This window comes from Rhineura floridana, chromosome 2 (assembly GCF_030035675.1).
Source record: "Rhineura floridana isolate rRhiFlo1 chromosome 2, rRhiFlo1.hap2, whole genome shotgun sequence".
NCBI lineage: Eukaryota > Metazoa > Chordata > Lepidosauria > Squamata > Rhineuridae > Rhineura > Rhineura floridana.
In genome coordinates this window covers 185,358,133-185,370,831 of record NC_084481.1, presented here as the reverse complement: position 1 = coordinate 185,370,831, position 12,699 = coordinate 185,358,133, and the positions used below count along the sequence as shown (strand labels likewise).

General features: G+C 41.0%; 1 protein-coding gene across 10 annotated transcripts in view; it reads right to left on the bottom strand.

Moving 5' to 3' along the window:
• The window catches only part of NPAS3 (neuronal PAS domain protein 3), a 1,108,131-nt gene that overhangs the window by 54,354 nt on the left and 1,041,078 nt on the right, over positions 1-12,699 (bottom strand). For all 10 annotated transcript variants that reach the window (XM_061611612.1, XM_061611611.1, XM_061611613.1 and 7 more), the window contains one exon: positions 11,377-11,495. In XM_061611612.1, the coding sequence (XP_061467596.1) occupies positions 11,377-11,495 (119 nt within the window). The remainder of the gene's footprint in view (positions 1-11,376; positions 11,496-12,699) is intronic.

The window sequence follows — 12,699 nt, the reverse complement described above, 5'->3', positions numbered from 1 at the left end:
CCAGAGTATTTTCTGGGTATTTTCTGGGTAAACTGCCCAGAGAGCTTCAGCTATGGGGCAGTATATGAAAGTAATAAATAAATAAATAATATTTACAAGGATGCTACAAAGGGTTACCTGCCTGAAGATGAAGATGAAAAAGAAGACGTTCTGGCCTAAATAAGAAATTTTAATATGGTTTGCTCTAAGTATGGAAACAGAGTGCATTCTACCCTTGTATCATTTGCATACATGCTGTCCCTGACACTGCCTGTCATATAAGTGCTTAATAAACATGAGGGATGGGGGAGAAATTCAATTCAGTTCACATTTAAAGTTGAATTTACCAAATCTGCACTTTTTAAAACAATATGAGAACCAAAACACAGCCATCCTTTGAAATTAGCACTTATCTGAATTTTGCAATGCAGTTCTCCAGCTGATGTTTACAAAAATGTTAAGGGAAACTGTGCATAAAAATGAATATATTGGTGAAAATAACACACAAAATGTATTATATTAGGATAAATTCCTTGCAAAGATGTGTACGTTGGTCAAAACTGCATATAAAAATGTATGACGAGAAATTTGCACTAAAATGCTGAAGAATTTTCATGAGGAATTTTTTTTTAAAAAATCACAAATTGCTGCAGAAATGTGAAGAACTGAATTTAAGATTAGAAAAATGAGAAACTGAGAGAATCTAAATTTACAGATCATTCCATCCCTAATAAACACATATGCCTCATGTCTCTTCCCCATTCCATTTTCAAACTGCACATTATCAGCTTTCCACCTACACACAAAAGAAAATTCCAACTCCACATTTCGTGTCCAACTGCACACTAAAAAAACAACAACGCTTGGCCTGCAAGATACTGTTGAATTCCCAGCCAGCATTTCCCCAGCAAGCGTTGCCAATGGCCTTGGGATCAGGAACCTGCATTTCTTAATTAGCATGCAACTTCCCTTAATTAATCATTTAATTCTGAAGATTCCCCCCCCCTTTGATCTTAAATACAGCTTTGTTGGATTTTCTGGGCAGTTTTCCATACATACATACTGACTTTTATAGCCTTGTGAGTTACTGTGTCCAAGCAGTTTTCAACAAATTGTGGGCAGGGTTTAGGATTAGATCATGAGTAATTTCTCCTTTTGTTAATTCTACAGGAAGTCTTGACAGCTCATTGCACAATTGTATTGCATGAGTAATATAGGTAAGCCACACAGTTCATTATTTTCCCTTAATGCATGCGTTGTGTTGATATGTTCCCAGTGTGGGCAACTGCTTTTTGCATCTCATGTTAAGCCCCAGTGCCAAGGTTTTGATCTATTTTCTGATGATGTTAGAAATACATAATAAATTTCACTGTAACCCCCTACCCTCATGATTATATGGTAGTCCCAGAAACAGGATGCTACTAAATAACAGCAGTTAGGGGGCAAACAGCAAGAGAGAGCTATTGTGTTCATGTTCTGCTTGTGGACTTCCCATAGGCATCTGGTTGGCCACTGCGGATCTAGGATGCTGAACTAGACAGACCATTGGTCTGATCCATCATTTCTTATGTTGCTATTTTGCAACCACAAGGGTCGCATCAGGCTGGCAGTGTTGCTTGCAGTAGTCTGAATGGAACTGGACAGTTGACTTCCCCCACAAGATTGTTGGGTCATGCTGTGCAGGGCAGGTCTGCCAGGTAAAATGCCTGTTATTTGTGGTGGCTGGCTATTACTTGGGTGATTGCCCTAGAAGCCAGAGGCCTTCCATCTATGGTCTCCATTGATAATAGGGGCTTGGGCAGCTGTACCAGAATGCCCTGTTGAGCAGCAAACTCTAAGTCCATAAAGTTGTTAGAGGTGCAATTATATCCTGTGCCTGGATCATCTGGCCAGAGGGCAACCCTAGAAGGACTGGCAGGTGCAGGGCCAACTTGGGCGGCAGAAGTGTATGTGGAGCTTCTCTCTTGGCAATTGATCCTAGCTCCTGGGCCTCTAACATAGCTGGGATGCAGAGGTTTTATGCACTGGAGGCTTCTCATTCTCAGCAGGGCAGGCATGTGTGAAGTGCCCCGCCTTCCGGAAATAAGAGGCAAAGCCCTCCCTCCTGATGTTTCTCTTTCTCTGCCTCTGTCAGGTGAGGCCACACTCCTCAAATCTGCATTGGCTTCCCTCAAGGGAGCCAATGTTCCCATGCTAACCAGGAAGCATGTGTGGTGCAGCAGCACTGGAGGAAACAGCTTAGCTGAAGCACTCTTGTGTTCCATTTGACGATCTTTGAGTTGAGTTGCAGACATAGCTATATGAGTTCTGAAAAGGTGTTAGGGGATGAGGGACTTGTTTAGTACCTCGTCATTGAGGCCTCCTTGATACTGATACATGAACGCTGAATCATTCAAATCTGTTTCCCACTCTAGGATATGTAAAGCATGTGTATAAGTTCCAACAGAGTTCTTTCCCTGATGCAGAATGCCCAATTGGTGGGCAGTGGTTATTTTCTTGTGAGGGTGTTGTAAAATCTCTGCTGTGGCAGCCACAAAACTGTCATATTGTCACAACACCAGATCGTTCCTCAGCAGTAGTGGGGTCGCCCATCTGGCTGCTTCCCCGTCCAACAGGCTGATCATTAATGCCACCTTCAAGTGATCTGTGGGAAAGTCCACACTGCACTAAAAATGTCAGAAAGTGGCCGCAACTCCCACAATATTTAGCTGGGAGTCCAACAGGCACCAGAAGCACCAGATTGACTGTGGGCTGCTAGGCATTCACTATCATGTTGAGCAGGGCCATCTGATTCCACAGGGTCTGCTTCTTGGCACAGAGGGGTGGAGTCTCTGCAAGCATGGCTTGTAAAGCCTGGTTGAGATCCCCCTGCTAGCTTTATGTCTACATCCATCTCTGTCATGGAACTGTTCAGGTAGAGGAAGTAGGGGTTGTGACAAGCTGTCCTGGCTCAACCTCTTGGAATCTAACTCAGAATCACTGACACACTTTCTCTGTTAGTTTTATTGTGAAAATTCTCTAGAGTGGTACATAGATCAGGTTACAGATTACACAGGTCTCTAGGTCTCTACATGGCATGGCTACTCAAACCAAGAGGTTATTGCAGCGATTTGACATGCCCCCCTGAGACCTCTTAAATAATCTTGGGGTTGGCACACTACTTGTGTGGGAACTGTTTCCTGGATTGGGATAGCAAACAAGTACTCTTTGGATGGGCTGAGAGGTGGGCTCAGTCTGTTCATGCTTGCGCAAATGGTGAGGCGTCCTTGGAGACATCTCTGCATGCTTCTCTGGTGGAGCCGAAGGCGGTACCTGAGGCAGCTCTGGAGGCTCTATGGAGACTGAAGGCAGGGTGATGGAAGGGACACTCTCAGACTCAGACCCACCTACTGCAGCTGGAGCCTCGGGGGCTGGGCTGTTACTGGGAAGACCACTGATGTCCTCCTCAGTTCCATCCCCCCACTGGGCCCCTCCTCCAGATCCCAGTCTTCTTCCTCTTCTATTCCACTCTGCCAAGAGTTCTCTACAGGGCTCGTGATACATACACAGCAAGTGAAGTATGTTCAGGCATAATTGCAGCCTCCCCAACATTGATACCAAGTGTGAGAAACTTGTGACCATCCAGATGTTACTGGGCTACAATGACCATCATCTCTGACCATTGGCCATGTTAGCTGAGGCTGATAGGAGTTGAAGTCCAACAACATCCCACTAGTTTGAGGATTGTGAGCTATGAATGACAACAGTCCAGAATTAATATACTGCTCTGTGCAGTGTGAAGCCCTAGGTACCTTGCTTCAGTGGGATTAGAGTTGAGTATTGACAGACACCCTTTGTGCCTATATAATACATGCATGACATGATATCTCACAGGTACAGTTTTTTCAAACACAGAGACGCAAAGAAGGGAAAACTGCCCGCTTCTAAGACATAGGTCCTCTTGTAAGAGAGGGAGAAAAAGTTCAACGTTGAGGAACTGCAGAGAATGATTGTTAGCTAAACTGCTACATTGTTGTCTTGCCACTTACACTTTATGACCCAAACCCTAGTATATTTCAAATCCTTTATATAGTTTAGGTGAACTCCAGTTTTTTTTTCCTTGGGAAAGGAAAGTTTGGTGATTTTTAAAAAAAGATGTTCTTTTTAAAATAAAAAAAAAAGAATAACCGATTATCCAGCTCAACAACTAAATCAAAGACAAAGCAAGATTTTGGCACTGTTAATTGTTTTGGATACATATTTCTGTTTGGAAGAGTATTGGCTGCATGATCTAATAAAAGAAAATGTGGTTAAATTAACTCTACAGTTTGTATTTATACAGCCAAAAGTTTATTGGGTTGTTTCCCCCCTTTGCTCTGCCTATGGGGTTCATTACTTACAGCTACTGTAGAATCAACCTAATCTGGCCAAAATCAGTGATGGAATTTATAGCACAATAAATACCCAGCCATGCAAGCACAGATATGCATGGAAATGCCTGGGAATGGTCTTTTCAGAATCCCCTCTCCCATGATTGGATGCACCATTTCTGCCAATTTCATAGAATCATCAACATTCATATTGTGAGAGGTGTAATCCAGAAAGCTACACAGTGTCTGTTTTCCTGGAGACGAGTATCTGTACAGAAGACCAGTATTACTGATAAAATCTTGGCACGTCTGAACAAAAAAGAGATATTAAATGTATCTCCTCCTTTCTCTGTGACAGCTTCTCATGTAACAAAAACACGTTGTTTTGTACATAGTCCTTGTTAAAGAAACCCTTAACACTTCTTGAGCAATGAATTAATTAATTTTTCAGCACTAATGAAATGAAAGAAATAGCTTTCTAGCTGATAATGCAATGAATGGAAAATGTGAAAAACACTCACAGATAATACACACAAGTATGGTATCAGTTGTTCTGTGCTTCCAAAATTTCTAATTTAAGAGATTTACATTGCTGCTCAGTCTATTTTTCTCTGTATGTGTCCATGCAATAATGGACAATATATGCTTTATTCTGTTCTGCAACACAGAAATGTGTAACTTTAGCTTGACGAAGTGTAAAAAAGAAAAACACCCCCAATAAGAGACAGATGGCAGGTTTTCTTTCCCAAAACTCAATTTCATAATTGCACACTATTGCTAATAGGTAGACACTAAAACAATTTTTTTCTTGACAGAGAATTACTGATAAATTGTCACTCCTGTGATCTAAAGCTCTTCTGTGAGTTTTGTACTATCAAAGTTGGCTTCTTATAACTGTGTCAAAATTTATGAATGCATATGACAATAAAGTGACTGAAGGCAACCCATAATGCATGTTTGTTTCTTGTCTATCAGCTTTTTTCTTCAGTACAAGTGAAGGACAGGAGAAGTTCTCTCCTCACCCCCTTTACACCTGATGATTAAAAACTACACTGGCAACACTATTTTCATAGCAGCTTACTTAAACAAAGGCCTATTTGTAAACAACTCTTACTCACAGAGATAAGAGTACACTGTGCTAATCTATTATTAGACCTGATAGCACTTGATTATTTGTTAAATTAATTAATTAATATGTGGCTAAGAAAAGTTGTAAAGTAAAAAGCAGCTCTTCTTCTAATAGGTTGTAATATGCTATGGGTATAACGTAGCACTGAGGAGATTGTTCCATCAGCACACGCATTTCTGCTTGGCTGATGGACTGATCTCTGCTCACTCCCTCATGGTACTCTGTGGGTTCTCCTGACCTTCCAGAGCAGATTTGGGGAGAGCATGGGGGTGTGCAGGGGGAGGAGAGGGAGAAAAGCTCAGCTGCTCTAGCAGGAATCCTTGCACTGGTTTCTGTTACTGCAACAAGTTGGGTGACTACAGCCCTCTGTGTTGTGTTTGATATTGTGGTATAAAATAAAATAATGGCCAGAAACTGCATGAATGGAATAGCATCTTTTTCCACAGGACGAAGTAAAAATACCATTCAGTTTATATAAGTTTTAAAAAAATAGAAATTATTTGCACACAGAGTGAAATTTACTTATCCTGAAAACTCAGTGAAAGAGTTTTAACTTTAAAATGCTGAATTACAGCTAGTTACTTCTTATTTTGATTCTTGTACAGTAACATAAGCACTGCAAGTCCTAGCAATATAATTTCCTATTTTATTTCTCAGAGTAGTGTGTATCAGGAAGAAAATATTGAAAGATGTGCTGTCACCTTTATTCATATGGATCTTACATGACTGATGTTCAGATTAATTATTTGCATTCAGGCAGAAGGGATCCATTTTAGATTTCATATCTTCCCTTTCTCCTTCTTAATCTTGAACCTCAATAAGTTTCCTGTCAGCATCTTTCTCCCTCACTTCTTTGTCATGCCTACTCAGACTGTAAACCTGTAGGCAAGGGCCCCCTTCATTTTGTGACTGTTCAGTTACCTAGTAAGTTATAGAAAGGGTGTCTGGTGGGGAGGGCAAGGGGGGCTTCTTGAATTTTAAATGTAATGGTGTGTGGAGGGGGTTGCCAATGATCTCTAGTAACAATTCATACACCTTGCACCCTCCCAAAAATATATATTTATGAGGACACTTTTGTATAGTAGGCAATTTACAGATAGTCAACTATGGTGATGCCATGTGATTAGCAAACACCATAATTTATGGCGAAAATTGCAACTTGATAGAACAATTGAGAGAAAACTGGTTAAGGAGAAATCCAATGCACCCAGTGCATACTTAATTGACATAATTAATTATCCCCAAATGTAGGCCTACTGTTACCACTTGGTGTTCTCAGCCAGCTGCTGAGGCCCCTGAATCCCCGCAGAATCAACTGCCAATGCCTGTTTTGTTTTCCACAGCTTGGTGGTCACCATTAACATTGTTCCAAATTGCCTCTGATATTCCCACTCTGGGGCACTGTGGGAAATTAAAATGAGAGCTGCTTGTTACTGATCAAAGAAGTGGTGCTGCTGACCAGTAAGCCCACTGGGGCCACTGGTGTAGGAGGGACCTCAATAGGTGGCAGTACTGTGGGGGACCCCTCAGTCCCAAAACCAGTCCTGACAATATGCAGTGATGGCCACTAATTCTTAGATTACTTTGCGAGGCAGACACAGGATGTGCCCCCCCTCATCCACCACGGGGAATAACAACATTCAACTACAATTTATGGGTTGAAACAACTTTAATGGATTACATCAAATAATCGGGGTTGGCACAGCAGTAGGGCAAGGATCTGCTTTCATTCTCATAGCCCTTGCTGTGGGAATGTTTGCCCCCCCCCAACTAGCCAGTTGGGGAGCTCCCTTGGGAATACCAACATCAGACCCCAGTGTAGCGCAGGCCAATGCCCCGGGATCCCACTAACCAGTGGGAGTGTGTGCATGCTGGATGAGACCCCGCCCCTCCTGAGCTAGGGGCATGACCCACACGTATCCCTATTAGACCCCTTATGGGGATTCCACCTTTGATGTTTGAACTTGCCCAATGCCATTTCTGCTTTAAGTTGTGACGGAAGCAATATATGCCTGAAGAAATAATCACTGAGGAATAGGTGAAAAACATACTCAACCAGGTGCCAATTTGATAGAGAGAAAAATTCCTATCTGGCCCTGTCAACCAGTGGCTCTTTCAAGAAAAGTTCAGTGACACACGCAGGGCCAGCACCAGTTCACCACAGGTCTTCGTGCACCAGCCCACTGCAGGGGGCCCCTGCCAGTATGTGCATGTGTGTGTGTACCTGAGCGTGCACACACACACTTAAATATGCCCTGGTTGTGCCACCTTGTGCATCAATGCACATGCCTGCCATCAGCAAGATGGCGGTGGGGGGTGCTGACACCCCCGCTACTTTAGGTGATGGCAGGCATGGGTGCTGACATGCTGACACAGGAGGTAAAGCGACCAGGCATACTTACGTGCCCACTGGCAGCACGTGCATACAGAGATGGTGCCAGCCAGGAGAGCAGAGCTCCTGCTCCACAATCTGCACCAACGTCCGGTTGACGCCCACGACCCAATGCTAGTGGGGATCGCAGAGCAAGAGTTCCACCCTCCCAGCCACAGACAAGACTGAGATGTAATACCAAGTTTTAGTGTGTTGGGAGATTAGCACTACACAAAATTAAATTCAGCGCATAAGGATTCACTTCTGAAAACATTTGTGAAGCTTTAAACAATTTTCAATTTTGTGAGCTAACATATTTCAAAATTATTTTTGTACATGGAGCTGATTTATAGAAAGGAAATTAATCAACTTTTCAGACTCCATTACTGACATTTTGGCTGTCAGCCTGTGACTGAACATTTGCATTTCTAGATTTCACTCAGCTTATCAAAGCAACATTTCTCTCTCTCTTTTTAAAGGTAATATGCTATGATAAGCATTAGTGGTTAAAAAGACAAAACTCAAGTTTAGTATTAAAATTTCAGGAATTTTTCCAAATATATTTTGGACATTACATCTGAAGATTCCTTTAAAATGGAATAATTCAAATTTTGACTGAGGGAAAACCAATCTATCTACAAAAGCAGGATGCTACATTGGCACATACTCTGTCTTTAGTGATGAACTGGATATTTAGATCTTCTATGTTATGGATACATTGTTAAAATAAAACGTCCCTGGTATCCTCATCTCAAGGCATTTTCTTATCCTACTGGAGGCTGAGCTGAAGGCCAGAATGATCTCTGTATCGCAGCAAATATTGTCTCTTTCAAGAATACACACTCACAAATGCCTGAGGTTATGTGTAAGTTGCTGCTGAGAACATGATAGCCAATGTACTTGTTTACTCAATTACTATGATGGGTCAGCGCTAAAGTAATTTCTTCTGTCAATTCAGAGAGTTTTTGGTGTGGGTTGAAATCCTGGATTCAATATTTATTGTATGCTGATGGTTCAGCATTCTTTCAAGTCCAGAAAGTGCATTCAAAATACATTCCAAGCTTTCTGGTTTCTCCTGGGGCTCCTATGTGCCCAGGAGTCCATGCCTGCGGTTCCATTAGTATGCTAATGGAAGAAGCCTTCCTTTTTGCTGCACAAGCTGCCCAAGGCTGTCCCACTGCTGGAAACAATTGGAGGCCTACAGGGCAATAAGGGACTTCTCTCCACTCAACCTTAACTTGTTCTCTGCTCCATTTATTCTAAGCAGCTATGTTAGTAGCTGGACACCAGTACCTCCTATTGGTTCTGGGGTTTCCTCCTATGAAATGCGGCAAAAATATTACCTACCCTGAGTTCACTGGACAGCTACAGGAGTAGAGGGATATCGTATCTCACCCTTAGTTTGTGTATAATGGCTAAACAGTACAACAAGCATTTAAATCAGAAATGGAGAACTTGCAGCCATCCATATGTTAATGGCCGCATGGCCATAATGGCTAATGGTTACAAATGATGGGAGTTGTAGTCTAGTAGCAACTTGAGGGCCACAGGTTTGCTATCCTTGATTAAATGCATGGCTATCTATGCACTTGACCAATTTGCTGAGGAGAAATGGAACTATATTGTAAGTTTTGCATGATGTACATGCAACAGGCAGCAATATAAAAATTGTGTATTCAATTTGGAATTCCTTTGGAAAAAATATTGAAGGGTTTGCTGTTGGATAGCTTTTAAAACCTCCAAAAGCATTCAAATCAGACAGATATTCTGGAGCAGGAACTCAGTCCCATGCCCCACCAGTATTTAACTGAAGAGATATTTAATCTTCACAGAGAACATTGCCTTAAAAAAAAGGGGTATGCCTCATAGCCTTCTGCACATTTTTCTCTTTTTCTCAATCATTTTCTCTTTATAGACATATCTTCAGCATGATAGGTTTTCTCTTCCTTTATTAGCACTATGGAGAGTCAACACCAAAACTGATGTGGAAGCTCATATATGTGCAAGCTTGTTTGGTTTAGTACACCATTGCACATGCTATGAGGTCCTGAAAGAACAGTACTAGAAAGTGCTCTATATTCTGCTATCTCTAGCTAAGACAAAATCAAGCTTCCAATTTAAAAAAAACCACAAGAAAAATAACCAGGAAGAATTATTGTACTGAAATCTTCCTCAAATAACTGCACAGAGCTTTGGTTTCACCAGGCACCTGTCTGAAATGACAGTGGTCAACCATCTCTGTTGCTACCATTTTCCAAGTCTGAAAGTTTCTGTGGATACACTTCTTTACTCTCTCTAAGTTCTGTCCTTACCTCAAGTAGTTAAAAAACCAATAACCAGATAATATTCCCAGTTTACCCCATGAGCCAATGTTTTGTGTGAGCTGATGATTTGCTGTCTTGATGGACTACAACAAAACAAATAAAAATTAATAAACAAACAAAAATGTTGTGCAAAGTTCACTCTTGGATTTAAATGCATATTGGATGGCTCCTGTTGAAAGACTGGGAAAGTGTCCTCTCTCTTGTAAGGCAACAGAAAGCAGGACAGCAGGACACACACTGCAAACTATGTGTAAGAACTGAAAGTGAAAACTTTAGTATGTCTGAAGAAATACTTATTGCTAATCCCAATGGAAATGAGACCAAGAAAACAAGGAGAGGCAATCCCGGTGTATGTTTGATTATTTAGAGCCAGTGACAAATGGTGAAAATGCTGGTCACGATCATCCACCAACTTGAGAGTTTGCAGGTGTTCTTAAGTCACTTCTAATCATACAGTGCTTTAGGAATATATGTTAATTAAGAAAAAATGGAGTAATTCTAATGGGCAGGGAGGAAATAATCTTAAAATAATGACTATGATATGCAAGGTCTTTGTACCAATGGTCGAATGAATAGGCAGTGATAGAAAAATGGTGACAAACTTTTCAATCCCACAGTGAAATCTTGTGCATGCTTTCTCAGAAGCAAGTCCTTTGCGTTCAGTGGGTCTTACTTCAGGTAAATGTGTGCATACTTATTTATTTCTACATGGACCATTAGTTCTAGACACAGTAATCTGAGATTAAGTCCCATTGAATTTAATGTGACTTTTAGGATTGTGCTGTAAATCAAGGACTGTCCAGGTAGACAGTGATGTTAAAAAATACTGATTTTTAAATCCGGTATGATACATAATGGGGGGACGGGACTTTGCACGCACCACATATAGCTATTTTTTATTTCTTCAGACTAGTGCACTAGATTGCCATTTACCCAGTGGATGGACTTAAGACAGCCATCTGGTATAAGGCTACAGGTATATTTAATTAGTTTTCAACTATTGTATCCTCAAAAACATGGCAGGTTGCAACCATTTGGAAATATAATCAGCAATGAGATATAATTAAAAATTCCACATACTTATTCCTATCCAAATTTTCTTAAATGAAAACTTTGGCAAACTTTCCAGGCTCAGAATTTGGCAGATATTGAGATATAAGAAATATGGTTAAATATGCTAGTTATTTAGCCACCACATCCCAAAAAGGCAAGACCAAAGTTTACCTTATATCCTGAAGATTTTATGTGCACACCTCGCTTGGTCAGGGTAGATTTCATCCGGATGAAAAAAGAACGCTCTAGATTGTTGTCCGTTGAAAGTAGGCTGGGGCTTGTGGATTCCACTAGAGTAGAAACAACAGTAAAATAAAATAATCCATGGATCATTTGATTTTCACGTCCCTTAGAATTATTTCATGTCAGATATCCCACAGTTTTAAAAAAAGTTTATAGCAGCTATGGAGCCCCCACCAGATCAGGACCACAACTACCAAGAGGGGTTAAATCTTTGTTCCCATGAAGTTTTCCCAATTAAAATTGCCCACCCCCCTGGAGCTGCTGTTTGTAACACCGGACAAAAAGACCTACTGGTGTCATTGGAAAAGATGGAAGAAAGGAAGTTGGATGTCTCACATGGATAATTACATGAGGCCATTCATTGCTTTCACTGCATCTGTTCTACAGCATAACTGATTGAGCGAAAATAGTATAATGCAAACCAGCAGAACATGATGCAGCCTCCTCCTGCATCAGGATTGACTCCATATGATGGATTACATGGAAGCTGCTGACAGCCTTACTGCTGAGATAATGCAGACCTACTGCTACTTTTAACTGTTATCCCTAGGATCAGTCTGAAAATTGTTATGGCGATAGTGGTAGAGGAAAGAAAAAGAGAATAACTTGGGTGATTGCTTAGGAATCCTTTTCTTTACTACTACTGTTAGGGAAAGACTGGGAGGCAGCAAGAAAAAATGAATGAGCAAAGAGAGAAGGTGGCCTCAAGCTGGTGGTAGGAAAAAGCAATTTATTATCTGAAGCCTGCCTAGCATGTTATACTGGTCCTTCATGGCCTTCTCCAGTGCTTTCCAGTAAGACTAATGGATGGAATGCCATGGACAATCTTCAAATAATAGATTGCAGCTCTTTAGCACCAATTTGAGGTCCGCCTTTCCCTTTGCACTTTCATTAGCTGGAAATGATTTGGAAGTTGGGGAGAGACAGTGACAGTACTCATTTGTCCACCTGAAAATGAGTACATAGCCTACATACTGGAATGCTTCATTTTAATATCAAATGCAAACATGCACTTTTGGGGTAAGCCTCCCAAAACCACCCATATTGGCAATAGAACAGATTTCTGTATAAAGAGTTTAAATTAACAAAAAATATTTCACAAGTGTATTTTAAAGCATATTACTAATTATCAAGCATGTTTTCCTGTTTTTTTTTTAAATGTCCTATTATAGTGATATTACCTTGCATATACCTTGTTCTGGTGTGATCACATTTACTTTGCATTTATGGCATTTTAGCTCTATTGTAATA